Source organism: Mus caroli, unplaced genomic scaffold (genome assembly GCF_978045245.1).
Source record: "Mus caroli unplaced genomic scaffold, Mus_caroli_1 scaffold_11, whole genome shotgun sequence".
Lineage (NCBI taxonomy): Eukaryota > Metazoa > Chordata > Mammalia > Rodentia > Muridae > Mus > Mus caroli.
Window position 1 is genome coordinate 107642716 of NW_028227266.1, and position 27382 is coordinate 107670097.

Here is a 27382-nt window from a genome sequence, read left to right on the forward strand (position 1 = left end):
ATGGCGAGGCGGCCTCTATGGTGGGGTCTCCCGGGACCGTCGACCCCGGTACTACTGCTCCTTCTCCTCTCTTTGTTCCCTTTTAGCCGGGAGGAGCTGGGGGGCGGTGGGGGCCAGGACTGGGACCCAGGGGTAGCTACTACTACTGGGCCAAGAGCGCAAATCGGCAGTGGAGCCGTAGCTCTTTGTCCCGAGTCTCCCGGCGTCTGGGAAGATGGAGATCCTGGCCTGGGGGTCAGGGAGCCTGTCTTCATGAGGCTCCGAGTAGGTAGGCAAAACGCCCGGAATGGTCGAGGGGCCCCTGAGCAACCAAATGCGGAGGTGGTGGTCCAGGCATTGGGTAGTCGCGAGCAAGAGGCAGGTCAGGGTCCAGGGTATCTGTTATGTTGGCACCCAGAGATCTCCTCTTGTGGGCGGACAGGGCCTTTACGAAGAGGTAGCCTGCCACTCGATGCTCTGTCCCCAGGGGATTCTGATCTGAGGAACAGCTCTCCTCACCCTTCGGAACTTCTGGCTCAGCCTGATGGCTCCAGGCCAGTGGCCTTCCAGCGTAATGCTAGGAGAAGCATCCGCAAAAGAGTGGAAACCTCTCGCTGCTGCGGGAAGCTGTGGGAGCCAGGACACAAGGGTCAGGGTGAGAGATCCGCGACTTCCACAGTGGAGAGGGGACCCTTTCGGCGGGACTGCCTTCCCGGCTCTTTAGGATCTGGCCTGGGGGAGGATTCAGCACCACGTGCTGTGAGGACAGCTCCTACGCCGGGTTCAGCACCTCGCGAGTCTCGGACAGCTCCCGGGCGCATGCGCTCCCGCGGTCTCTTCCGCAGCCGTTTCCTCTTTGAGCGCCCTGGGCCGCGCCCTCCCGGGTTTCCGACTGGTCCTGTAGCCAAGCGAATACTCTCAACTAACCAGGGTCGTCCCCGTCGTGCTGCAAACCGCCACCCGCAGTTTCCTCAATACAACTACCAGACACTGGTACCTGAAAATGAGGCAGCGGGCACATCAGTACTGCGCGTGGTGGCACAAGACCCGGACCCAGGCGAGGCCGGGCGTCTTGTCTACTCGCTGGCGGCGCTCATGAACAGCCGCTCGCTGGAGCTTTTCAGTATTGATCCTCAGAGTGGCCTCATCCGCACGGCTGCCGCTCTGGATCGTGAGAGTATGGAACGCCACTACCTTCGAGTAACAGCACAGGACCACGGCTCACCGCGCCTCTCAGCTACCACCATGGTGGCGGTGACAGTAGCTGACCGCAACGATCACGCGCCAGTGTTTGAGCAAGCCCAGTATCGGGAAACACTTCGTGAGAATGTGGAAGAAGGTTACCCCATCCTGCAGTTGCGTGCCACCGACGGCGACGCGCCACCTAACGCCAACCTGCGCTACCGCTTCGTGGGATCGCCAGCTGTGCGCACCGCAGCCGCCGCTGCTTTCGAGATTGATCCACGTTCGGGTCTTATCAGCACCAGTGGTCGCGTGGACAGGGAACACATGGAAAGCTATGAGCTGGTAGTAGAGGCTAGTGACCAGGGCCAGGAGCCTGGGCCACGTTCAGCCACCGTGCGAGTGCACATAACTGTGCTGGATGAGAATGATAACGCGCCCCAGTTCAGCGAGAAGCGCTATGTGGCACAGGTCCGTGAGGATGTGCGCCCTCACACGGTGGTGCTACGTGTCACGGCCACAGACAAGGACAAGGATGCCAATGGTTTGGTGCATTATAACATTATCAGCGGCAACAGCCGGGGCCATTTTGCCATTGACAGTCTCACGGGTGAGATACAGGTAATGGCACCTCTGGACTTTGAGGCAGAGAGAGAGTACGCCTTGCGTATCCGGGCACAAGATGCAGGCCGGCCACCTTTGTCCAACAACACCGGCCTGGTGAGCATCCAGGTGGTAGACATCAATGACCATGCTCCTATCTTTGTCAGCACACCCTTTCAGGTCTCTGTTTTGGAAAATGCACCCCTGGGTCACTCAGTAATTCACATTCAGGCAGTGGATGCAGATCATGGGGAGAACTCCAGGTTAGAGTATTCTCTAACTGGTGTGGGATCAGACACACCCTTTGTGATAAACAGTGCCACTGGCTGGGTCTCTGTGAGCGGTCCCCTGGACCGTGAATCTGTGGAACATTACTTCTTTGGTGTGGAGGCTCGAGACCATGGTTCACCCCCACTCTCTGCTTCAGCCAGTGTCACCGTAACTGTGTTGGATGTCAATGACAATCGGCCTGAGTTCACCATGAAAGAGTACCACCTTCGGCTCAATGAGGACGCAGCTGTAGGCACCAGTGTGGTCAGTGTGACTGCGGTAGATCGAGATGCTAACAGCGCCATCAGCTACCAAATCACGGGTGGCAACACTCGGAACCGATTTGCCATCAGCACCCAGGGTGGTGTGGGCCTGGTGACACTGGCTCTGCCGCTGGATTACAAGCAGGAACGGTACTTCAAGCTGGTGCTTACTGCATCTGACCGTGCCCTTCACGACCACTGCTATGTGCATATCAACATCACAGATGCCAACACACACAGGCCTGTCTTTCAAAGTGCCCACTACTCGGTGAGCATGAATGAAGACCGTCCAGTGGGTAGCACTGTGGTGGTCATCAGTGCTTCTGATGATGACGTAGGTGAAAATGCCCGCATCACCTACCTTCTGGAAGACAACCTGCCCCAGTTCCGAATTGATGCTGACTCTGGGGCCATTACGCTGCAAGCTCCATTGGACTATGAGGACCAAGTGACCTATACACTGGCCATAACCGCTCGGGACAATGGTATACCACAGAAAGCAGATACCACCTATGTGGAGGTAATGGTAAATGACGTGAACGACAATGCTCCTCAGTTTGTGGCCTCTCACTATACAGGCCTGGTCTCCGAGGACGCGCCACCTTTCACTAGTGTCCTGCAGATCTCAGCCACTGACAGGGATGCCCATGCCAATGGCCGCGTCCAGTACACTTTCCAGAATGGGGAAGACGGGGACGGGGATTTTACCATTGAGCCCACCTCTGGCATTGTCAGGACTGTGAGGCGACTGGACCGGGAAGCAGTGCCAGTGTATGAGCTGACTGCCTACGCAGTGGACCGTGGCGTGCCCCCACTGAGGACTCCAGTCAGCATCCAGGTGACTGTACAGGACGTAAACGACAACGCGCCCGTCTTCCCAGCTGAGGAGTTTGAAGTGAGGGTGAAGGAGAACAGCATCGTAGGATCCGTGGTGGCTCAGATCACCGCAGTGGACCCCGATGATGGCCCCAACGCTCATATAATGTACCAGATTGTGGAAGGGAACATCCCGGAGCTGTTCCAAATGGATATCTTCTCTGGAGAGCTCACAGCACTCATTGACCTGGATTATGAGGCTCGTCAGGAATATGTGATTGTGGTGCAGGCCACATCTGCTCCTCTGGTCAGCCGGGCCACTGTACATGTGCGCCTAGTTGACCAGAATGACAACAGCCCTGTGCTGAACAACTTCCAGATCCTCTTTAACAACTATGTATCCAACCGCTCCGACACTTTCCCCTCAGGCATCATTGGGCGAATCCCAGCTTATGACCCGGATGTCTCTGACCACCTCTTTTACTCCTTTGAGAGGGGCAATGAACTTCAGCTGCTGGTGGTCAACAGGACCAGTGGGGAGCTTCGACTCAGCAGGAAGTTGGACAACAACCGACCACTAGTGGCCTCCATGCTGGTAACTGTAACAGGTGAGGGGTGCCGGGTAGGCAAGTAACCTAATGATCTTAACTTGTCAGGGTTCAAACAGAATCCCAAAGTGATGAGTTCTCCCAGTAAGACCTCAGAGATTCTTTTTAGGTTCTTGGACAGTCTTTACAGAACCCTAAAGGTTCTGAGGCATCTAAGAACAGTAAGTAACAGTTCCTAAAGGGATTGCTCTGCTTTCCTTAAAGGGGGAGGGAACAGATTTTTATTTTTATTTTTATTTTTGATGCTCATGTCTTTCTTTTTTTTTTTTTAAAGATTTATTTATTAGTATATCTAAGTACACTGTAGCTGTCTTCAGATGCACCAGAAGAGGGCATCAGATCTCATTACAGATGGTTGTGAGCCACCATGTGGTTGCTGGAATTTGAACTCAGGACCTTCGGAAGAACAGTTGGTGCTCTTAACCACTGAGCCATCTCTCCAGCCCGCTCATGTCTTTCTAGAAGCCAGAATTTCAGGTTGTTTATTTCATGCCTATGTTTTAGATAAGGTTATTTTGGGTCTAGTTGGCCACTTACTTCAGTGGCCAGGAAGAGCAGCTCACTTTGGCAGCCTCAAGCAACTTGTGCAGGAAGTCGGCCCACCTTGCTTTCCCAAGAGCAGTCCAAGGTCCTTTCCTGTGGGAAAATGTCCAGAAATCCAATGGCCTTCCTTTCCCTGGGCTTTCACAAGGTGGAAAATGCTCTTGAAGTCCCACCTTCTAAAGGTGCCAGAGGCTTGGAGAACCTTTTCTGTCCCAGCTGGGGACTTCCGGCACCGCAGCAAAGACGCATTCTTGGTTTATTCTGAGATCTCTCAACAACCAACCTTTCTGGACCAACCAGCACACACTAGATCTGAGGTCAACAAAACTCTCATCTCAGAATGGACTCTGAAGTCACCAAACCCAAGTCCGGAGTGTTAGGCAGTTTGTTAACTAAAGCATGCTAAAGAGGATCCAGCGTGGGTAGACATTAAGGTCCCTGATATTCCTGGAGCTTGCTGGCCCAGAGTTCTGGAGAGATCCACTGAGCATTCACTGGTCCAGGATTTCATCCAGTGTCATGGGAGAGCAGTTTTCTGGGTAAAGATAGATCTGTAACACCTCCAAAAACACATCCTTGTCTCTTTCTTTCTTTTATCTTTTTTCTTTCTTTCCTCTTCCTCCTTTGTTTTGTTTGTTTGTTCTTGTTTTTTTTTGAGATGGGTCTCACTCACTATGTACCTCTGGCTTGAACTCACCCTATAGAACAGGCCGGCCTCAAACTCTGATCTGCCTCCCTCTGTCTCCCAAATGCTGGGATTAAAGGTGTGTATCACCACATGCCTGGCCTCCCCCAACCCCATTGTTTCTTGTCATGGGCATCCTTCTGTTTCTACTACACTGAGGGAAGATGGGGAGCTAGGCATGGATGGTTAGTGGTCCTGGCTTCTCCTTGTATCCTGAGTGAAGGTAGCTTATTGATCACAATGACTAGGAGTATGGATTACTGAGCAATTACGGACCTTCTTGTGTATTCCTTGACTGACTTACTATTGGGTAATTGTGGGGGCGGGGCTGGTGGAGCTCGCTGGTGCTAAAGGCCAGACCTGAGTTGGGTCAACTACGGATTTCAGCCTCTCCCTATGTTGGGGATGCCAGCAGCAGCTTGTGGGTACCCTGAAGCTGGGACAGTGGTGATTTCTAAGTCCCACGCTCACTTGTGCCTTGTTGATTCAGAGGTCTAGATAATTACTAGCTCCAGATCCCTTTTGTCCCAAGGAGAGGCAGCTACTGACCCGAAACTGATCACTGTCCCTGCCCATGCCTGCAGATGGCCTGCATAGTGTTACAGCCCAGTGTGTTCTGCGTGTGGTCATCATCACGGAGGAGTTGCTGGCCAATAGCTTGACTGTTCGCCTGGAGAACATGTGGCAAGAGCGCTTCCTGTCACCGCTGCTGGGTCATTTTCTTGAAGGCGTGGCTGCAGTGCTTGCAACACCAACCGAGGACGTTTTCATCTTCAACATCCAGAACGACACGGATGTGGGGGGCACCGTGCTCAACGTGAGCTTCTCAGCGCTGGCACCTCGCGGGGCTGGGGCAGGCGCTGCAGGGCCCTGGTTCAGCTCGGAGGAGCTACAGGAGCAACTGTACGTGCGCCGTGCCGCCCTGGCGGCCCGCTCGCTGCTCGACGTGCTGCCCTTTGACGACAACGTGTGCCTGCGCGAGCCCTGCGAGAACTACATGAAATGCGTGTCAGTGCTCCGCTTTGACTCCTCCGCGCCCTTTTTGGCCTCGGCCTCCACGCTCTTCCGACCCATCCAGCCCATCGCGGGTCTGCGCTGCCGCTGCCCGCCTGGCTTCACGGGAGACTTCTGTGAGACAGAGCTCGACCTCTGTTACTCGAACCCTTGTCGCAATGGCGGCGCGTGCGCGCGGCGCGAGGGAGGCTACACCTGTGTGTGCCGCCCGCGCTTCACCGGTAAGTCGGGTGCAGTGCTGAAGTCCTGGCGAAGCTTAGCGGAGGGAGTGCGGGTGAGCAGCCGGCTTCTTTTCTGAGGCTACCGGGACAGGCAGGAGGCGGGGCTGAACACTGCTCTAGGAAAGCCTAAAAGTTCGGAGTAATAGAAGCCCTTAGCCAGATGAGCTAGGGGCGGGGCGGAGCAGAGCGGGGCGGGGCGATGAGGCTGTGGGCGGGCCACGGCGGAGATAAGACGATATGAGGGCGTGCCTACAGACAGCTCAACCATTCAGAGGCCGAGTGGGATGGACCTAGAAGCCCCGCCCTCTAGAGAGGTAGGGGTGTGGGCGGGGCATCCTCTGACGGTCCCGCCCTGCAGGGGAAGACTGCGAGCTGGACACTGAAGCTGGACGCTGCGTGCCGGGTGTCTGCCGCAACGGGGGCACCTGCACCAACGCACCCAATGGCGGCTTTCGCTGCCAGTGCCCCGCGGGCGGCGCTTTCGAGGGCCCGCGCTGTGAGGTGGCCGCACGCTCCTTTCCTCCCAGTTCCTTCGTCATGTTCCGCGGCCTGCGACAGCGCTTCCACCTCACGCTGTCCCTCTCGTAGGTGCCCGCCCCGTGTCGTTAGTGCACGTTTTTCCACTGTCCTTACCTACGTGACCCTGACCCAGATTGCTGACTACCAGGTCCTGAGGTTCTCACTGGACACCGTCCTCTTTCCTGACCCCTGCTGGGGTACCTTAGGGTCATTGCACTGGCATCTCCCACACTATTCTTTTGTCTCAGCTTGAGTGGATTCTCAAATGGAGGGTGTGAGATGTCTGCTCCTAATGGTCCCACTCCACTTCACTCAGGTTTGCAACTGTGCAACCCAGCGGGCTACTCTTCTACAACGGGCGCCTGAATGAGAAGCATGACTTTTTGGCTCTAGAGCTTGTGGCTGGCCAAGTGCGGCTTACATATTCCACGGGTGGGTGCTCCCTTGGATTTTTGTGACAGTGAGTAGGTGCATGTGTTCCTGGGATGGATGGCAAAGTCAATGCATGAATCCTCTCAGGTGTCCCTCACTGAGCTTCTGAACACACTCTTCTGTGCCAAACAGATGGCAGTGAGAACCAGCCATCTTCCTCAGGGAAGGTCCATCTCTTGGTGTTTCTCCTGTCTCTCCTAAGTTTGCCCTATGTTCAAGGACACTGTAGTTCAACCAGTATGGCCACCAGGGGATGTGGTGATCCAGTTATTCATTCAGCATGATCCCAAAAGCATCTGTACCTATGTAAATGAGGTAGGAAGGTGCCACTGCGGAACTCCAGACAACATCCCACATGCATACTCCCCACAGGTGAATCCAACACAGTGGTCAGCCCCACAGTTCCAGGAGGCCTGAGTGATGGACAATGGCATACAGTACATCTGAGATACTACAACAAGGTGGTCATCACGCCTGGCATAATATGGGCAGGGTGTAGCGAGGAGCCGGGATGCTGAATTCTTCCTAGGAATCACCACAGGGGCATTGCTGATCAGTGCGCTTGGTCTTTAGCCCCGGACAGATGCCCTAGGGGGTGCTCAGGGCCCATCGAAGGACAAGGTGGCCGTGTTGAGCGTGGATGACTGCAACGTGGCTGTGGCTCTGCAGTTCGGTGCTGAGATCGGCAACTACTCGTGTGCAGCTGCTGGTGTGCAAACAAGCTCCAAGAAGTGAGGCCCCCACCCCCGATCCTCATCTCTGCCTACCAGAGTCCACCCAAACCCTTCACATAGCCTACCAAATGCCTCAAAGACCCTGGAAGCCTATTCAGCCTAGTTCCTAATCTTATATTCCACCCCTGGCATCTGACTTCCACTGAGTCCTCAGAAAAAGTCCCTGGGCATTCCGTCCTCTAAGATGTCTACACTCCTGAAGTCTGTCATGTCACACATTGCTTCTAGTGCATACATCTCATAAGCAGACCCTAAGGCTATTGAATCAGTTCACCTCACCCCTTCAATCCCTCTTCTCCACCCCAACCCCAGCCACCTGAATGCCTTACTCTTCATCATAGCCTTCAAGCACCCCACCCTTCCCCAGATCATCTTCCCATCATCTTCTCCACTGCACTCTGAACTCTTCCTAGGCTGGCCTTGCTACCCTTACCTAATCATCCATCCTTTAGTGCTGTCCCCAACTTCCTGTGGCCCCCCAGGAGCAACCCCTACTCTGGCTCTAGACCCACCAATGACCCAGGCTCCTGACCCCCAGGTCCCTGGACCTGACGGGCCCTCTGCTCTTGGGGGGTGTCCCCAACCTTCCCGAGAACTTCCCTGTGTCCCACAAGGACTTCATTGGCTGCATGCGAGACTTGCACATTGATGGCCGCCGAATGGACATGGCAGCCTTTGTTGCAAACAACGGCACTATGGCAGGTAGGCCTCCAAAGCTTCTGCCTTTCTCCATTCATGTCCCTGTCTCTGTCATAAGGAGGAGGTGGAGGGTTGCATGGGATGCCTCTACATCTGACCCCAATCTGGTATTAGATGGCAAAATCCATACTGTTGTCCAGCCTGTAGGGCCTTACTCTCCTTCTGTCTACTTCCTGAAACTCTGAGGATGAAGCCGTGGTCACTTCCAGCTCCTCTGGACGCAAACATCCTGCCCAGCACTCAGGTCCCTCACCCCGGGTTCTCCTCTCTTCTTTGTCTCTTTCTCTCCAGGCTGCCAGGCCAAGTCACACTTTTGTGCCTCAGGCCCCTGCAAGAACAATGGCTTCTGCTCTGAGCGCTGGGGTGGCTTCAGCTGTGATTGTCCTGTGGGCTTTGGTGGCAAAGACTGTCGACTCAGTGAGTGGACGTCATGGGGCAGGAGGGCCGTACAGGGTGAGTGAGGTAGGTTCTTGGGGGTAGAATCTATAACCCTACTTCCCTATCTCCTCAGCAATGGCCCATCCCTACCATTTCCAAGGCAATGGAACACTGAGTTGGGACTTTGGAAATGACATGGCTGTGTCTGTGCCATGGTACCTGGGACTATCATTTCGAACACGGGCAACAAAAGGGATCCTGATGCAAGTACAGCTTGGGCCACACAGCGTGCTTCTCTGCAAGGTGTGTCTGTTCTTCCCATCCTTCATTTCACCCTTTCTGCTAATCTTTGATGCTCCCCAACAATTAGGTTTGGGCTTGGTCATATAGCACAGTTCTTTGTTAGATGTCTTAACACACTGGACTATGCTCTGGACTGTGGACCTTGACTGTCTCCCTACTGTAACATTCTCTGCATATACAAGGGCATGCACATAGTTCTTTCTTATAACCATACCAACCCACAACCCCTGGCTCTGTCCTTTGCCCTAACCTATATCAACATGATATTCCCAGTTGTCTATGTATTAGGTATAGCTTTGTGTCTACTGTTCTGAACTCATATTCCTGACTGCTACACCCTCTGATCTCACCAACCAACCTCATCCCAATCTAACCCTGGGGCTGTGCATTTCTACCCACAGCTAGATCGAGGGTTGCTGTCTGTGACACTAAATAGGGCCTCAGGCCACACTGTCCACCTCCTGTTGGACCAGATGACTGTCAGCGATGGCCGGTGGCATGATCTTCGGCTGGAGTTGCAGGAGGAGCCAGGTGGCCGAAGGGGCCACCATATCTTTATGGTTTCAATGGACTTCACCCTCTTCCAGGTCTGACCTCTGACCCCAGGGTGGGCTGTTCTTCGATTTCCAACAAGACCTACTTTATATTTGACCCCGCCTCTACTTTATTTGACCCCGCCCCTCATCCAGCTCCTTCCCACCCCTCCAAGTACCACATCTGATACCCTCCTACTCTTTGCTTTGATCCCACCCCACCAGCCCTATTGGTCTGATAGGCATCCCTGCTTGTGTTGGGTAGGCTACCTAGATTTCTGGCTTGATCTTGGGGTACCTCAGTAGCTAGGACTTTGACTTTGCCTGACCCCTGAAAGCCCCTTCTAGTATCTTCCCTAATCTCTGGGTACAGGAGGGAGGGGCCTGTCTGAGCATATATATATATACACATGTGTGTGTGTGTATGTGTGTGTGTGTGTGTGTGTGTGTGTGTGTATATCTCCCATGCTGCGGCAAGTTCTCCAAACCTAGGGGCAACTCATTCCCAAACCATTCTTCAGATCCAGGGGACAAAGTGTGGTCATACAGGGCTAGAAGATAGCTGTTCCGACTCTGGGCTATGCCCGGGGTTTACCACGTGCTTCTCTTTCGGTGTTGACTGTCCCCTTCTTCTAGGACACCATGGCCATGGGGGGTGAGCTGCAGGGCTTGAAAGTAAAGCAGCTCCACGTGGGAGGCCTGCCCCCCAGCAGTAAGGAGGAGGGGCATCAGGGTCTGGTTGGCTGTATTCAGGTGAGGACTGTCATGAGAACAATCCTATGGGGTCATTGGGGACCTGAGAAATAGCATTCAAGTACATGTTGGCATGGGAGTGGGGCTAGGTGACCCAGAGAGACCAGAGACAAATCACACCTTCCTCTGGTGGAAGCAAGAGTCTAGTTTAGAAAAATCAAGGGTCATCTGGAATCTATGTTAGAAACAGCACAGTAAGGACCCTTGTGTGGGATCAATGGGGGATATTTAGAGGGTGGGCTTGTAGAAGGAATAGAGACTTCATGTCAGGGATCATCCGACTTGGTGTCTGGCTCCATAGGACTGCCTTGACGTGTATCTCACCCTCTGCTGTCTGTTCCTATAGGGGGTGTGGATTGGCTTCACACCCTTTGGGTCCTCAGCCCTGCTACCTCCCAGCCACAGAGTGAATGTGGAGCCTGGCTGTACTGTGACCAACCCCTGTGCATCTGGGCCCTGTCCTCCCCACGCTGATTGCAAAGACCTCTGGCAGACCTTTTCCTGTACCTGTCGGCCAGGTGGGTGTTGAGAGAGTTGGGGAAGGAACCAGGGGCCGTGGAGAAGGCTCAGGAACTAGGGGGCCTGGAGCAGGTAAGAAACGAGAGGGTTAGGACCCCACCTCTTCCCATGGTCCTTGACCAGTGTTCTGAGCTTCCTGACCCAACCTGCAGGTTACTATGGCCCAGGCTGTGTGGATGCCTGCCTCCTGAACCCTTGTCAAAACCAGGGATCATGCCGGCACCTCCAAGGGGCCCCCCATGGCTATACCTGTGACTGTGCGAGTGGCTATTTTGGTCAGCACTGTGAGCACAGGTGAGAGGCTCAGGACTTGGGTGATGGAAAGGCCCTACAGGAGCAAGCAGGGGGGCCACGGAAGTCTCATGGATGCACTCTACCTCATCTCATTCCCAGAGTGGACCAGCAGTGCCCTCGGGGATGGTGGGGAAGCCCGACCTGTGGTCCCTGCAACTGTGATGTTCACAAGGGCTTTGACCCCAACTGCAACAAGACGAATGGCCAGTGCCACTGCAAGGTTGGCCTAGACTCTGACCCTTGACCTTTTAACTTTCCTTTGGACACTATGATCTCTGCCACCTGACTTGGGCCCTAACCTCTTAATCTGTCTCCTACAATCTAGTTACCACTTCTCATCCTTCACCTCTAAACCCATCTGAGGCAAGTCATTTTAGCCTTTGAGCTCTTTTTAATTTTCTTTTTTTAAACTTTTGCCCTTGATTCTTCTACTCATTCCCCAAGCTTTCACCTAAGACCCTTCCCTTAAGCCTGACCTCTGACCTCAGGCCCCTGACCCATCCCTAAACAGGAGTTCCACTATCGACCGAGGGGCAGTGACTCATGCCTCCCATGTGACTGCTACCCTGTGGGCTCCACCTCCCGCTCATGTGCACCCCACAGCGGGCAGTGCCCCTGCCGCCCAGGAGCCCTTGGCCGCCAGTGTAACAGCTGTGACAGCCCCTTTGCGGAGGTGACAGCCAGTGGTTGCCGAGGTAAGCGAGTTCAATCCCCCTCCTCATGGAGAGGATTGGTTCTATCGAAAGAGTCTGTGAAAGAGTCTGTGGTGCTCTTGGCTCCTGGAGGTGGAGGCTCCAGGAAGCTCTTCCTGAGGGAGACCAGTTATACCCAGGGAGCCCTACAGTCAGCTGGCATACTTGGCTGACTTGTAGACTCTAACGGACCATTGCTTCAGAAGCCAGAAGGGGAGTGGTAGACCCTAGGGCTCTGCATGGAAGTGGCAGAGGAACAATGGGTGTGGTGTTCCTTGCCTTAGCACCTGGCCACCAGACTCAATACTCCCTTTCTCCCTAGTGCTCTACGATGCCTGCCCCAAGTCCCTGAGATCTGGTGTGTGGTGGCCCCAGACTAAGTTTGGTGTTTTGGCCACGGTACCCTGTCCCCGGGGGGCCTTGGGTGAGTATGTGGTGTGCAGCATTCTTGCTGAGGGTGGGGCAGGTTTCTTTTCTGATTGTTGCAGTCTTCTCTTTCACCAAGTGAAGAGCTGGGAGTGGGGGGACATTTGCGTGGGCCCCATATACTTCTTAGTGGCTCCGGTTCCTTTCCTACACTGTCATTAAGCCTCCATCTGTTTCTCTTGGCTTCTGGGCAGGATTGCGGGGTACAGGTAAGGGGTACGTGTTTGCTCAGGTGCGCTGCCCCCTCCCACTGCCAGAGCTTTTGCAGACCCCCCCTCCTGCTGCTTAAGGTCCTTGCAGACCCCTCCCTGCTGCCTGAGCTTTCTAAACCTACTCCTAGTCTCCTGGAGACCCCTTCCTGTGACTTGAGGACCCTAGAGAATTTCTCTGAAGTCCGAGGTCCTAAAGGATCCCTCCCCATCATCTAGGACCCTTCAGATCTTCTTTTCGCTTCCTACACCCTTGCAAACTTTTCCCTACTTCCTGGGGTCCTTGTAGGGCTCTCCCTATTGGTCAGAGTCACCCGCCAGCTTCTCCTTGCTGCCTGAGGGCCTCCCACAATCTTCCCTGCTGCTTGAGATCTCTGCAGTGGCTGGACAGAGAATCTCTGTGTGTGCATGCTCACATATGTGTCCTGTGCCTGTGCATGTGTCTGTGAGTCTGTCTTGAGGGGCTGGGGACCTGAATTTAAGTTAGGTTCTATTTTGCTGGTGGACACAACTTATTCAACTTCTATCCCAGCCCCATAGACAAGGAAAGGCAATGACAGTAAAGTCTTCATTGACCCCAATTTGTAAATTAAAACTTGAACGAGAACCCTACCTCCACCTCACTTGGGTCAGATGGTACTCCTGGAAGATCTTGTCTATGTCAGTGTTCTTGGAAGTATGCAAGAGAGCAGTGTGTGTGTGTGTGTGTGTGTGTCTGTCTGTGTGTGTGTGTAGGTGATGAGTATTGTTGACATGTAAGGTTATCCAAGCCCTTATGTTTGAAAGAGTGAGTGAATATATGATACTGGGTGGTGTGTGTGTGTGTGTGTGTGTGTGCGTGTGCATGTGTGTGTCTACCGCTCATACATCCTCATACTTTTCTTTACGTGGTTAGTAGTGAGAATGGCTCACAGATTTCTCCGGAGAATTGACCAACAAGCTATTGGGACCCACCTGACTCAGGTTGCAGCATCTAAGCACCTAGCCATAGATGCTTATCACTCTGTCCCCTACTTCAAGACTCCCTATGGGATAGAAGAGGGTACTGTGGCCACCTATCAGCAAAAGTATTCAGGCTCCAGGCCTGATCAGGGATTGCCTGCCCCTAGGTGCTGCGGTGCGGCTGTGCGATGAGGACCAGGGTTGGTTGGAGCCTGATCTCTTCAACTGTACCTCCCCTGCCTTCCGAGAGCTTAGTCTGCTGGTGAGACCCTGCCCAGATAGTGCCCTACACCCAAGACCTTCAGGCCTGTGATGGGCCTAATACATACCCCAGCCCTTGACCTCTTGGGCAATAATTTCCTAGTTGCCCTTTCATCTGTCCAAGCCTTTCTCCCTGTAAGGCTTTTGAGAAAGGCCTACAGGATCACAGAGCAACCACTGCCATCCTTGTCCTGGCAGTTGGATGGCCTAGAACTGAACAAGACAGCACTGGATACTGTGGAGGCCAAGAAGCTGGCTCAGAGGCTGCGGGAGGTGACTGGCCAGACTGACCACTACTTTAGCCAAGATGTCCGAGTCACTGCCCGCTTGCTGGCCTACTTGCTAGCTTTTGAGAGCCATCAGCAGGGCTTCGGGCTGACAGCCACACAAGATGCCCACTTCAATGAGGTGGGCTGTGCTCTGTGTCCCCTGCTCCACGGCTCCTTTTCCCTAGCCTCCTAGTTCTGGGCTCCCATCTTATTACCCATCCCCACCTCTGGAAAGGGGAAGAAAGAGTCCAGTCCTGCCCCTTGCCTCGTGGGACCCCCCCCCATGCCTAGCTAAGCTCCCTCAGACCTGCCCTAACCCTTTGCACATCCTAGCTAAGCTCCCTCAGACCTGCCCTAACCCCTTGCACATCCTAGCTAAGCTCCCTCAGACCTGCCCTAACCCCTTGCACATCCTAGCTAAGCTCCCTCAGACCTGCCCTAACCCCTTGCACATCCTTTACCACCTGAAGAACCCCACTCTTTCTCCATCCTTCCAGAATCTTCTATGGGCTGGTTCTGCACTGCTGGCTCCAGAGACAGGAGACCTGTGGGCAGCCCTGGGGCAGCGGGCCCCTGGGGGCTCCCCGGGGAGTGCAGGGCTGGTGCAGCATCTGGAGGAATATGCAGCCACTCTTGCAAGGAATATGGAACTGACATATCTGAATCCTGTTGGACTAGTCACACCCAACATCAGTGAGTGGTAGATGGGACAGGAGAAGGGTAGGGGCTGTAAAAGGGCAGGAGGAGCTCCGGAGCTAACACTACTGCCGTGCCACACCTACTCCAATCCCAGGTGCTTTGCAGGGCCTTGAACTCATACCAAAGAAAATATGGCTTGTGAAGCCCGGGTGTTAGCATGGGAGTAGGCAGGAATGTAACTCTTGGCATAGGAAGGAGGCCCTTGACAGGGCTCGCCCCTCTTTTTCTTGGGCAGTGCTCAGCATTGACCGTATGGAGCATCCTAGTTCAACTCAGGGAGCCCGGCGTTACCCCCGTTACCACAGCAACCTTTTCCGGGGCCAGGATGCCTGGGATCCACATACACATGTGCTGTTGCCTTCTCAGTCCCCACAGCCATCGCCATCTGAAGGTAGGAGCACCTTTGGTGAGTGCTGGGTCAGGGCCTGTCTCCTTATCTCCTAAGGAGCCTGATACCATGTCACCCTCTTACCAATTCTTTCCTTGCTAGACTCCCTCCACCGCATGGTTCCTGTGTGAGACCTTCCCCAGGCCACCTCCATATACTTTGCCTTACAAGCTTCAATCCCTTTCCTGTGTTCCTTTCATGGCTCCTGTATCCTCCACTCCCCAGTTGTTGGGTTTATGTGGAAGAGATCTCTGTGCTTGATGCTGGGTTGAGTTCAGCAGTAGGTCTTTGGGTACTTGTTAAGAAGTCACTATAGTTCCTCCCTTTCCTTTGGCAGTTCTGCCCACCAGCAGCAACGCAGAAAACGCCACAGCCTCAAGTGTTGTCTCCCCACCTGCACCTCTGGAGCCTGAGTCTGAGCCTGGGATTTCCATAGTCATTCTACTGGTGTACCGAGCCTTGGGAGGGCTTCTCCCCGCCCAGTTCCAAGCTGAGCGCCGGGGTGCCAGGTACCAGGCATAGAAGCAGCTCCTAGTCCCCTCAACTCTTTTGTGAGCTTCTACCCTACCCAGTATTCCTTTCTTCAGTGGACAGATGAGCGGGTCCACAGGTAAACAGAGACAATCCTCTGCACACCTCCAGGAGCTTATCCAACCTAGGTTCCATGTGAATTTTCTTTGGTTATAAAGAGTAGAGGCAGTCCAGGGTGACAAACATGGGGACCGTCACACACACACACACACACACACACACACACACACACACACACACACGAGGAAGGGTACATGATCCAGGTATAGATAGGCCAACTGACTGATAGAGAGAGGCAAAGGCAGGTTGGTTGGGAGAAGGGCGGGGTGGGGGTGGGGGTGGGGATGGGGGGAGTCCAGAAGGAGATGGGAGAAGGGAAAGTTTGATAGGTACAGACCAGTCTGGAGCTATTCAGTCTTCAGTCCTCAGAGTTCAGTCTAGGCAATGAGTCTGAAGCCCCTGGGAGCCCAGAAAACGCTGGTTGGTGTTCTTAGAAACAACCTGTACTGTGCGGGTATCCCAGACCCTGGTCAGCCATGGCACGTGGTGAAGGCAGGGAGAGTGGGCAGTTGGTCTTTGGACTGCAGGATCCAAGACCAGATGGGTGTCTTCTCAGGCTCCCCCAGAACCCTGTCATGAACTCTCCGGTGGTCAGCGTGGCTGTTTTCCATGGTCGCAACTTCCTCAGGGGTGTCCTGGTGTCCCCAATCAACCTTGAGTTCCGCCTACTACAGACAGCGAATCGGAGCAAGGCAATCTGTGTGCAGTGGGACCCACCTGGCCCGTGAGAACCCCACTCTGGAAACCTTTTGTCCCTGTTAACCTCTTGCATGTGTCCCAGCCTGTCCCTATCTATGCCACTGTGCAATTAGGCCCATGTGGGATGCTGTTCCCCAACTCCAGACAGCCTCTCCCTCCCCCACCATCTCACAAATCCCTGCTTGCAATGGGACACGTCCTGGGCAGAAAGGTGGACCCACCTCTCCTCTGGATACAGGACAGACCAGCATGGTATGTGGACTGCTAGGGACTGTGAGCTGGTGCACAGGAACGGATCCCATGCACGGTGTCGCTGTAGCCGCACGGGCACTTTTGGAGTCCTTATGGATGCCTCTCCCCGAGAGGTAGAGTTGTAGTCGGTGACCCAAAGAAGCGGGAATTCAGCGGGGCAGGGTAGCTCTACTCAGCATCCCAGTAACCATCCTTAACTCCACAGCGGCTAGAGGGAGACCTAGAGCTGCTGGCAGTGTTCACTCACGTGGTCGTGGCAGTATCTGTGACGGCGCTAGTACTGACTGCCGCTGTCCTGCTGAGCCTGCGCAGCCTCAAGTCCAATGTGCGTGGGATCCATGCCAATGTGGCAGCTGCCCTGGGAGTGGCAGAGCTCCTCTTCCTGCTGGGAATCCACAGGACCCACAACCAGGTACAGGGGCGGGGCCAGGGGAACCCTGTCTCGGTGACTCCGCCTTTTTCTGGAAAGCCAGGGGCCCAAGTTCCTGATCGAAGATCAGGGATACTTTAAGTCCAGGTCCCAGTTTGGGGCAGGATGCTGGCTGGGATTGGATGCTGTTGTTAGGGAATTAAGTGGGAAGAAGCGGTCTGGGGTGGTGTCAAGGATGTGCTGGGTAGGAGGGATTCTGACACAGGTCTCCTGGCCCTGCCTTCAGCTGCTGTGCACCGCAGTCGCCATCCTCCTGCACTACTTCTTCCTCAGCACCTTTGCATGGCTCCTGGTGCAGGGCCTGCACCTCTACCGAATGCAGGTTGAGCCTCGAAATGTGGATCGTGGTGCTATGCGCTTCTATCATGCCCTGGGCTGGGGCGTCCCTGCTGTGTTGTTGGGTAAGGTCTTACCCGCTCAGGCCTGTCATCTGCTCTGACCCCAGTTTATCTCCAAACCCTGTCATGATCCCCCAGCCCCCGCCCTCCTGTGCTTCCTACTCAGGGAGGATCCTGTTTGCCCTTACCCCATTTCCTTCCCATTCTAGAGGATCAGAATATACCATTTTGGTCTTACTTCTTCTCTTTTCAAAGGTCTTGCTGTTGGGCTGGACCCGGAGGGCTATGGGAACCCTGACTTCTGCTGGATCTCCATCCATGAACCTCTTATCTGGAGTTTTGCTGGCCCTATCGTCCTTGTTATTGTGGTAAGTGTCTGGCTATTGATGCTACCTGTGTGCTTTAGTCTCAAGAGGGAGGGAGGAGGCTTGGAGCAAGTGTGAGGGAGGCCAGGTGGTAGTGCACAGGCATCCAGGTGATGCCACATCATGTCACAGGATGAGCTCCCACTCAGCGGGCATGGAGGTGGGAGGTGAACCGGCCCCAAGCCTTGTCTGCTCTTCCTGTTCTACCCCCATTTCTTTCTGAGTCTCTCGCAATCCTGCCCAACTTTCTTCTTTTCCATCTCTGACTCTTCTGTGTGATTCCCCCCCCCCCCCAGCTGTTCTGTCTCTTTTTGCTTCTGATTCACTCTCTCCCCTCTCGTTTCTCTTTATGGTTGGGCGTGTAATCTTGGTATCTTTCTGCTTCTTACGGTCTCTGTCTCTCTCTCTGTGTCTCTCTCTCTCCACTCGACCGTGGGGGTAGATGAACGGGACCATGTTTCTCCTCGCTGCCCGCACATCCTGCTCCACAGGACAGAGAGAGGCCAAGAAGACCTCTGTGCTGTGAGTTGCCCAGTGGAGGGAAGCAGGGGTCCTCAGGATGGCAGACTCCTCCTGGGTGGGGGGTCTGGGCCCCAAGCATACCTGGTGCAGGTTGGACTCCAAATTCTGCACAGAGGGAAGTCACGCCTGCCGTGGCCTATGGTTCCTCTCTGGTACTTTTGCCATCTTCTAGCCCCATGTGCCTTCACTCTTGCCCTCAGTCCCCTGGGTCTCCTGGAATCACCCGTGGCCTGAATGACTCATGTCACCCCACCATGTATGTGTCTGCCTATCTTGTTTCTCTCACGGCTGCCGTACTCCACACTGGCTTTCCCATGGTTTCTCATGGCTTCCTGAACACACTCCTGGGTCTTTGTATGACTGCCCATCTTCCTTAGTGTCCCTCCTAGACTTCTGTGTTCCTGTGTGAGGTGTGTTTCCTCCATCCCTGTGTGTCCTCCTGTGTCCCCTACATAAGCCCTGCTTGACCCTGGTGTACCTCCTGTGTCCCCCCCCGTGTCCTTACAGCAGGACCCTTCGCAGCTCCTTTCTGCTCCTTCTGCTGGTCAGTGCCTCCTGGCTCTTTGGCCTTCTGGCAGTCAACCACAGCATACTGGCCTTCCACTACCTCCATGCTGGACTCTGTGGCCTCCAGGTACCTCTGGTGCCCTTCTCCCATCCCAGACCCTGATGATGGGGCTTCAGCATCCTGGCCTCTAGCCCTAGGCATGGCATTGCCACCAGGCCTGGAGCTCACTTTGCTTGAATGATTATGATGTGTGAACCCCAGACCTATCTGTCAAGACTGACCCTAGTCACTGACATCAGGCTGGGTACTGACCCTGGGTTGACCTTCGCCACCACTGTGACTTGTGACCCCTTGCTGACCACACTATCATTGACTCCAGCCCCTCCCACCATATGCCCTTCTCATTATTAGTCCTGAGACTTTCCTTGACTTTCTTTCTGACCCCTACTCCCTTGGATTCCTCAGTGACCCACACTACCTTGTGACAGCTGATACTCCCCTCTGTGCTGGCCCATAGAGCCTCTTATTGGCCCCCCGATTGGTGCCCTGTTGACTATATTCTGAGCTTCTGTCTTTTCTGATCTCCCGGTGACCTTCACTGACCCTTACTGACCCACAGGGCCTGGCTGTACTGTTGCTCTTCTGTGTCCTGAATGCAGACGCTCGAGCTGCTTGGACACCAGCCTGTCTAGGCAAGAAGGCAGCTCCTGAGGAAACAAGGCCAGCCCCCGGGCCGGTGAGAGACTGCTAGGGCTGAAGGCTGGGATTGGGAGCCTGGATCTGAGGCTCTCCAGTACTAGCTCACACCCTTGTCCCACCCACCTCTCCCAGGTGTCCGGGGCCTACAACAACACAGCTCTCTTTGAGGAGAGTGGCCTTATCCGCATCACTCTCGGTGCCTCTACCGTCTCTTCAGTGAGCAGTGCCCGCTCTGGCAGGGCCCAGGACCAGGACAGCCAGCGGGGCCGCAGCTACCTCAGGTAAGCAGTCATATATGGCTTAGTCCGGTACTACTTCACCTGGAGCTGACCTTAGCAGGTCTGAGGGAGGAGAGTAACCTGGATCCCCGACTGCTGCTTTGCCCTGATGCCTTCTGTGAAATACTCAGCGGCTCCCTCAGCAGGCCATGCACTCAAAGGCTCTTCCACATTCCCAAGCTTCAGAAGCACATTGTCACATGCATTGTCACACGCTTCTCTGATGGGAGATTCTTCATCCCCAGGGACAATGTTCTGGTTCGACACGGCTCAACTGCTGAGCACACTGAGCGAAGCCTCCAGGCTCACGCCGGCCCCACTGACCTGGATGTGGCTATGTTCCATCGAGATGCTGGTGGAGTTGGAGCCCTGGGCCGGGGAGGAGGGGCTAGAGGGGGTCTTCATGATCTGTTTTCTTCTGCCCCACAATGCGGGCAGTGGCTAACTGAGTGGGACAAGCTCCTGTCAGGTTGCTGCCTCAGAAAGCACCTACCCATCCCTGGTGGTCCAAACTCACACCTGACCTAGTCCGTCCATGATTGATGCAAGCCCTTCTGATCCTAACCCCAACCCCAAGCTCCATCCAGGTCCCCACCTTAACCCCCTTGCTGTCTTGCTCACCCACCTCCAGACCCTCAGCTCAGGACCTTTTCTTATCCCTTGAGTCCCCTGCCATTTCACCTTTCTCCTGACCTTCCCACACCAGGTGCAGACTCTGACTCCGACAGCGACCTGTCGTTGGAGGAGGAGAGAAGTTTATCCATCCCATCTTCAGAGAGCGAGGACAATGGCCGGACTCGAGGGCGTTTCCAACGTCCACTCCGCAGGGCAGCCCAGAGTGAGAGGCTCCTTGCCCACCCCAAAGGTGATAGGAGTTGGCTGATTCCATGGGTGATTGAAGGACTTCCACGTCTCACTTAGATGTGATGTGGGGACCGTACCATCTCAGGACTAGGGTTCCTGAGCCCCGTTCCTATCCAGATTTCTAGGAGAGCTTGGGAACCCAGGAGCAACCTGGGCAATGGTAATGAAGTCAGAGACGTTACAGAGTAACTTGTCCCTTCAGTTTCTCTGTGAGTCCGGGTGATATTGGTCTCCCTTAGCTCAGTCATAGAACTCTCATCTCATCTAAACCCCTCTAGCGAAGAAAAGCCGCTCTCAGTAAGCCTTCCTGCAATGGCTCCATACATCTGAGAAGGGACATCTTCCTGTTCCTATTTCTTTTGAAAATTTTTTTTCTTCTGTGCGTTCGTGTGCGTGTGTGCGCATGTATGTGTGTGTGTGCGTGTAGATGTCTATGTGCTATAGCACTCCCACTACCTGTGGGAGTTGGTTCTCTTCCTACCATGTGGTCCTGGGACTCAGGTGTATGTTGACAGACCTGGTGCTCTTACTTGCTAAGCCATCTCCCAAGCTCTCCCCCTCCAGTCTCTCCTGGAGATAGCCAGGGCTTGAAGGGTCCTTAGGCTCAGGGGAGAAAGAGTCAGAATCACAAGTGTCAGGAAACTCTGGAGTCAAGCCAGGGGCCTCGGTAACCTGCTCTGGCTTCACAGATGTGGACGGCAATGACCTCCTGTCCTACTGGCCAGCCCTGGGAGAGTGTGAGGCAGCGCCGTGTGCTCTGCAGGCATGGGGCTCTGAAAGGCGCCTTGGACTAGACAGCAACAAAGATGCAGCCAACAACAACCAGCCTGAACTGGCCTTGACCAGTGGAGATGAAACCTCCCTGGGCAGGGCCCAGCGGCAGAGGAAAGGTATGAGTCCTGACCCTTTGGCCTCACTGTAGGAGCCCTGAAACCTGCTTAGGTCCAGACCTACGGGAGTTTAGCTTCCTGATCCCAAACGGGGAGATCATCTTGCTCAACCCTGCTTCATGGTCCCCAGCCTGGTCTGTGCAGCTCCTGCCTGCTCATATCCTGGCTTGTACCCTTAGGTCCTTAGCAGTCGCCTTCCAGCCAGGCGGTGGTGGCGCACGCCTTTAATCCCAGCACTCGGGAGGCAGAGGCAGGCAGATTTTTGAGTTCGAGGCCAGACTGATCTACAGAGTGAGTTCCAGGACAGCCAGGGCTACACAGAGAAACCCTGTCTCAAAAAAAAAAAAAAAAAACAAACAAAAACAAAAAAAACAAGAAGAAATCTCCTTCCTCTCTTCTGTTCCCATTCATTTTGCAAAGCCACAGAAGCTGTTGAGCCTTTGGGCTCCTGCAATGATCTACAAGGTTTCTGTCTCTTACGCTATCTGAGGGAACCGCAGAGGTTGGCTTTATATCAGCACAAAAGATTTCCTCCCTTGGTCTTGCATCATGGGAACCCTGGAGACTGGCTGCTCCTGCCCCAACCCAGGGAATTCCTACCCCTTTGACCCAGGTCTGTATTTCCAGGAGTTGGGGTCATTCCTCTCCTGACTTAGGAGTCTGCCCTGACCCTGCATCATAGCAACTGCCCTAGCTTGACCCATAGAATCATCGTTTCCCACTCTGGTTCCGCTGCCTGTCTGGGACCTCTGGCTCTGCCTCTGACCTCAGCTCTGTTACAGGATCCCAGGGGCCGCCACTTCCTTAGCTAGATTCCCACCTGCTCTTTGATACACACCCGGTTCCCAATTCTGCTCCTTCCACAGGCATCCTGAAGAACAGGTTGCAGTACCCACTGGTGCCTCAGAGTCGAGGCACTCCTGAGCTGTCGTGGTGCCGTGCAGCTACCTTGGGCCACCGTGCTGTGCCGGCTGCCTCCTATGGTCGCATCTATGCAGGTGGGGGTACAGGTAGTCTTTCGCAGCCTGCCAGCCGCTACTCTTCGCGAGAACAGCTGGACTTGCTCTTAAGGCGACAGCTGAGCAAGGAGAGACTAGAAGAGGTCCCAGTTCCTGCACCTGTTCTGCATCCCCTGAGCCGACCAGGCTCCCAGGAACGCCTGGATACTGCACCAGCCCGCCTGGAAGCCAGAGATAGGGGCAGCACATTACCAAGAAGGCAGCCACCTCGGGATTACCCTGGCACCATGGCTGGCCGCTTTGGGTCACGAGATGCACTGGACTTAGGGGCACCCCGAGAATGGTTGAGCACACTGCCCCCACCCCGCCGCAACCAGGACCTTGACCCACAGCACCCACCTCTGCCCCTGTCTCCACAGCGGCAACTCTCAAGGGACCCCCTCTTGCCATCTCGGCCCCTGGACTCTTTATCTAGGATCTCGAACTCTCGGGAGCGGCTGGACCAGGTGCCTAGTCGGCACCCTTCACGGGAGGCCCTTGGACCAGCCCCACAGCTTCTCAGAGCCAGGGAGGACCCAGTCAGCGGCCCTAACCATGGTCCCTCCACAGAGCAACTGGACATTCTCTCTTCTATCCTTGCCTCTTTCAACTCCTCAGCCCTCTCCTCTGTGCAGTCCTCAAGCACGCCCTCAGGCCCTCACACCACCGCCACAGCCTCTGCACTTGGGCCTTCCACACCTCGTTCAGCCACTTCTCACAGCATCTCGGAGTTGTCACCTGATTCAGAGTAAGCAGGGCCCAGCCCCCTGTTCACATGCTGGTCAATTTAGGGTAGTTCCTTCATGTACCCAGCCCTGAGTGCAGCGAGAGTTGGCCTGTAGACTGGGGCTACCCCAGGCTCAGCAGCGAGAGTTGGCCCATAGATTAGGGCCACCCCGGGCTGAGCAAGTGTAATGGCTACTCCTGGTTTCAACTTGATTATATCTGGAGTGACCAAATCTAGAATTGGAGGACTCACCTGTGATCCAGATCTTGAGGCTGGGAGACACAAGTTTCTGACCTGGAGCTTGGCATGGAGATCTTGAGGCATAGTGGCCTTGAAAAGCTTAGACCCAGGCAAGGTGTGTGCATGCCTTTAATCCCAGGAGATCTCTGAGTTCAAGGGTCAGCCTGGGACAAAACAAGTCCCAGATCCAGCATAGTGGTACACACCTACTCCAACAGGGCTACACCTCCTTAATAGTGCCTTTCCCTGGGCCATGCAAACCATCGCAGCAAGCCTGAACTCTGACAGGGACAACGGCATTAGAAAATGCAAATGGGAGTAGCTGGAACTTTCTGGCTGTATGGTTAGAGCCAGCCTCTCAGTGCTACACATCCCAGAAAAGTACCTTTGAAGGCAGGAGTCAAGGCATCAAAGTACAGAATAACCTGGCATTTGCATGGGGCAATGTGAGCATCTCTGTTCAGAAGGCCCTGCCTGAGAGGTCATATGGAATAGCAGCGCATTGTGCCATATCAAAGAGTGAATCCTTTACTCATTGCTGCGTTCCATCAGCATGAGACTGCGCCCACCTGTGAGCGCGGTGGGGTTAAGCACACAGTACATCTCAGGGTGTGTTAGGACATCTGTGGGATTGGAGATATCAGTGATACCCAGCTGGAGACTCAGGAATCTGAGAAAGAAAGCAGGGGAGGGGAGGGAAGAGTTGTGGGACTCTCAGTAAGCAGGACCCAGCTAGGGAGTTACCAGGTCTTATTAGCCAATAGGAGCTCTGTCCTCCTCCTCCTCCTCCTCCTCCTCCTCCTCCTCCTCCTCCTCCTCCTTCTTCTTCTTCTTCTTCTTCTTCTTCTCTCTCTCTCTCTCTCTCTCTCTCTCTCTCTCTCTCTCTCTCTCTCTCTCCCCCTGAAACTGCCAGGACAAGTTCTGGGCTCTCTTCAGGATGAGAGACAGCTGTGGGGAAAATGGGTCTCTGGGGATGGGGCAAGGGGACCCAGAGGATCCAGCAAAGACCCAGTGTTGAGAGAGGCCATAAAGGAGGGAGGGGCAGGGCCTTGGGAGCTTGGAGGTCCTGAGGGCTGCTGAAAGGTAATTAGGAGACAGTCCCCTACAGTCTGTCTAGCCTTGGGGTTTGAGTGCCAGGCAACTGAGGAAGGATTCAGGCCTTAGAATCACAGGAGTTTGAGTTTTGAGTTCCGTCTCTCCTCTGCCATGACCTTGACACAGTACAAGCTGTACACTAGTCTCTTCCTCTGTTGAGGGAGTTTAGAGAAATGAACTCCTTGAGATGTGGAGATTTGTCACATTATCTGCCTTACTGGATGCTGAGTTTAGTATCCGAACGTAGACGGTGTCCTGCTGAGCACTGAGAGACTGAGGCAGCCAAGTAGCCTTGCTAATGAGTCTAGGGTCCAGATGGGTGTGTGGAGGGAGGGCTCAGAGTCCTGGGTGGGCATGAAGGGGGCTGAGGGCTGAGAGACAAGGCTCCTCCTCTGAACCATGGCTTTCCATTTCTACACTCAACTCCACAGAGTTCCCAGAAGCGAGGGTCACTCCTGAGGGGCTGACCAGCGAATGAGGAGCCACCAGGGGTAGCAGAGGATTTGGGCCGACTGAAGAGCCTTCAGGACTGATCCCAAGGCAGCCTTCAAGCCCTCCCCTCAGTTCAGTACAGAAGGAAGATCCCTCCTGTGTGCATCTGTGAGCATGTGTGTGACAGGTGCAGAGGTGGGGGCTGAGGGAGGACTTTTATACATTTTGTACCTTTGTAACCAGAGAGATATGCTTATGTTATTTTTCAGCTTTTCTGTCTCCCAGGGGTCTCGAGACTGGGCTAGGAGGGGGAAGGGGATGGGAGAGAGACACTCCATTGGGCGCTTAGCTAAGCGTCTGCTCTTTCATTTCATCTTACAGCAGAGTGAACTGAGTCAGGCCCACCTGCTCTTTCCCCTCCTCTTCCCCACATTGATCTGAACGTTGTTGTTGGGGCCCAGGGTGCAAATTTGATCTTTGCATTTTCTCCTTGATGCCCCTCGGCCAAACTCCTGTTGGGGGGGGGGGGTTGGTCTTGGAAACAAGGGTCCTCCACCCTCCTCCCGAGGGCTCACGTGCTCCACTCCTCCCTGTGGGTGTGGATATGTATTACATGGAGTCCCTGCCGCTTACTGCCTTAAGACCTAGGACTGATGCTGCAGGTGCTGGTGGAGCAGCAGAAGTCATGTTTACAGATCAAGGCTTCCCTTTCTCCCTTGGGGAGGGACTTGGGCCTCTAATCAGACATTCCTGGGGGGGGGTGGAGGGGAACTCCTTTGTCCCTCCTTCACTTGGTGCCATTGGTTCATTATACTGTCCCCTTGAGGGATGAGGGGGGCAGTGAGCAAAGGGAGCAGAAACAAGGGAACCCAAGACCCAGAATGTAGGTGCCACCGCCTCTCACTGCTTACAGGATCCTCCCTGGCACCAGGCTGCAGCAGTGGCTGCTCCACCTTCTGTTCTTCCCTTGTAAAGGGAAAAGTAACTGTTAGGATCCTGTTCACAAAACTCTCTCTTGTTATTTGTCTGATGTCCAGTTCTGGGGACTTTAAATTTTTGTTCCTTTGTTTACAGATCAAGATTATTTTTTTAACATGGTTGGGTTTATTTATTGTTTACAGCTTCAAACATTGAACTTACACACTTTGTTTATAGTTCAGAATGTTTCTCCCCTCTTTGTTTACAAGTGAAAGGTAGAAAAAGTGGGGGAGGGGCCTAAAAGACCCACCTGTGATGCCCCTGGACCTGGCCATCTTGAGGTAGGCTTTGAATCCCGACTTTTCCCAGGTCAAAGGTCAGCTGAGTCTTCTAACAGCTTGCCCCAAAAGTGGCTCAGGACTGGGGTTCTGTGCAGATGCCACCCACCCCTACCCTGTGCTTACTCTTGGGAGGCAGTTTCTGAGATTCAAAAAAAATCCCACTTCACTGCCTGTGCCAAATCCCACCAGCCAGGTCCCCAGCTCTCTTTACCCAGACTGACCCCTGCCCTTGAAGGGCTGAGAGGCCTGTCGGTTGGGAGAGTGTCCTTGCTATGTCCTAGGTTCTGTAGATGCCCGTCTCTGGGGTCCCCTTCCAACAGTGGCCCTCTTTCCTGTCTGTGTAAATTGTTCCGTGAAGCCGCGCTCTGTTTTGGGAATAAACTTCTATAGAAAACACTTGTTCCTCTTTCTGTCTCAGCTGTAGGATGGCTGTTGAGAATGACTCACCCAGAATGACCTTTGTAGGAATCTGAGCTCCCCTCCTCCAAAATACCCAGTTATTTTTAGCCCATTTCATGGGAGATTTGGACCAGGTTCCCATTTCTTTCTGAAATATGGCCTCTCACCTTGTGACTGAAGTTGGAGCACAGGAGCTGCGCCAAGAGAAGCCACTTTCCTGGACTAGGCAGTCATATGAGAGTTTCCTTAATATCCAGAGGCTGACATTTGAGGCCCTGCCCATTGGTCACACCAAACCTAGACGTTCCCACTTCAGTTCCTGCCTTACCACCCACATTCTGACCCTTCCTGGTCTTTTCTCACTTGGATCAGGCCAGAGCTTGACCACACCCTGAGGGCCCTTCTGAGATATGGGTTGAGCTTCCAGACCTGGAAAGGATCCTGAATGCTCCATTTCCAGTCTAGGGAGCCAGGTGTGAAAGTGAAAGGGGGGCCTTAAGAAGCCACCCATGGTGACAAATACCTTTTTTTTTTTAAGATTTATTTATTTATTATATGTAAG

The 27382-nt window shown here is 54.2% G+C and overlaps 1 protein-coding gene across 3 annotated transcripts; it reads left to right on the forward strand.

Moving 5' to 3' along the window:
* On the forward strand, nt 1-27203 carry Celsr3 (cadherin EGF LAG seven-pass G-type receptor 3). 3 transcript variants are annotated; one of them, XM_021171694.3, is made up of 36 exons: nt 1-3721; nt 5534-6184; nt 6543-6768; nt 7020-7135; nt 7508-7596; nt 7709-7866; nt 8408-8571; nt 8860-8985; nt 9080-9249; nt 9651-9836; nt 10419-10535; nt 10882-11053; nt 11207-11348; nt 11448-11568; nt 11860-12043; nt 12363-12464; nt 12661-12675; nt 13785-13879; nt 14077-14286; nt 14645-14840; nt 15082-15237; nt 15572-15743; nt 16382-16549; nt 16763-16889; nt 16982-17188; nt 17433-17607; nt 17800-17912; nt 18352-18431; nt 18939-19065; nt 19559-19675; nt 19771-19919; nt 20162-20271; nt 20623-20781; nt 21470-21670; nt 22537-23416; nt 25162-27203. In XM_021171694.3, the coding sequence occupies exons 1-36, from the start codon at nt 1-3 to the stop codon at nt 25187-25189; spliced, it is 9930 nt and encodes a 3309-aa protein (XP_021027353.1). In that variant the 3' UTR covers nt 25190-27203. The 3 variants fall into 3 exon arrangements, with proteins under 3 accessions (XP_021027353.1, XP_029337788.1, XP_085684162.1); XM_029481928.2 differs by having other exon boundaries at nt 18942-19065; XM_085828036.1 differs by lacking the exon at nt 10419-10535.
* The last annotated feature ends 179 nt before the right edge of the window (nt 27204-27382 follow it).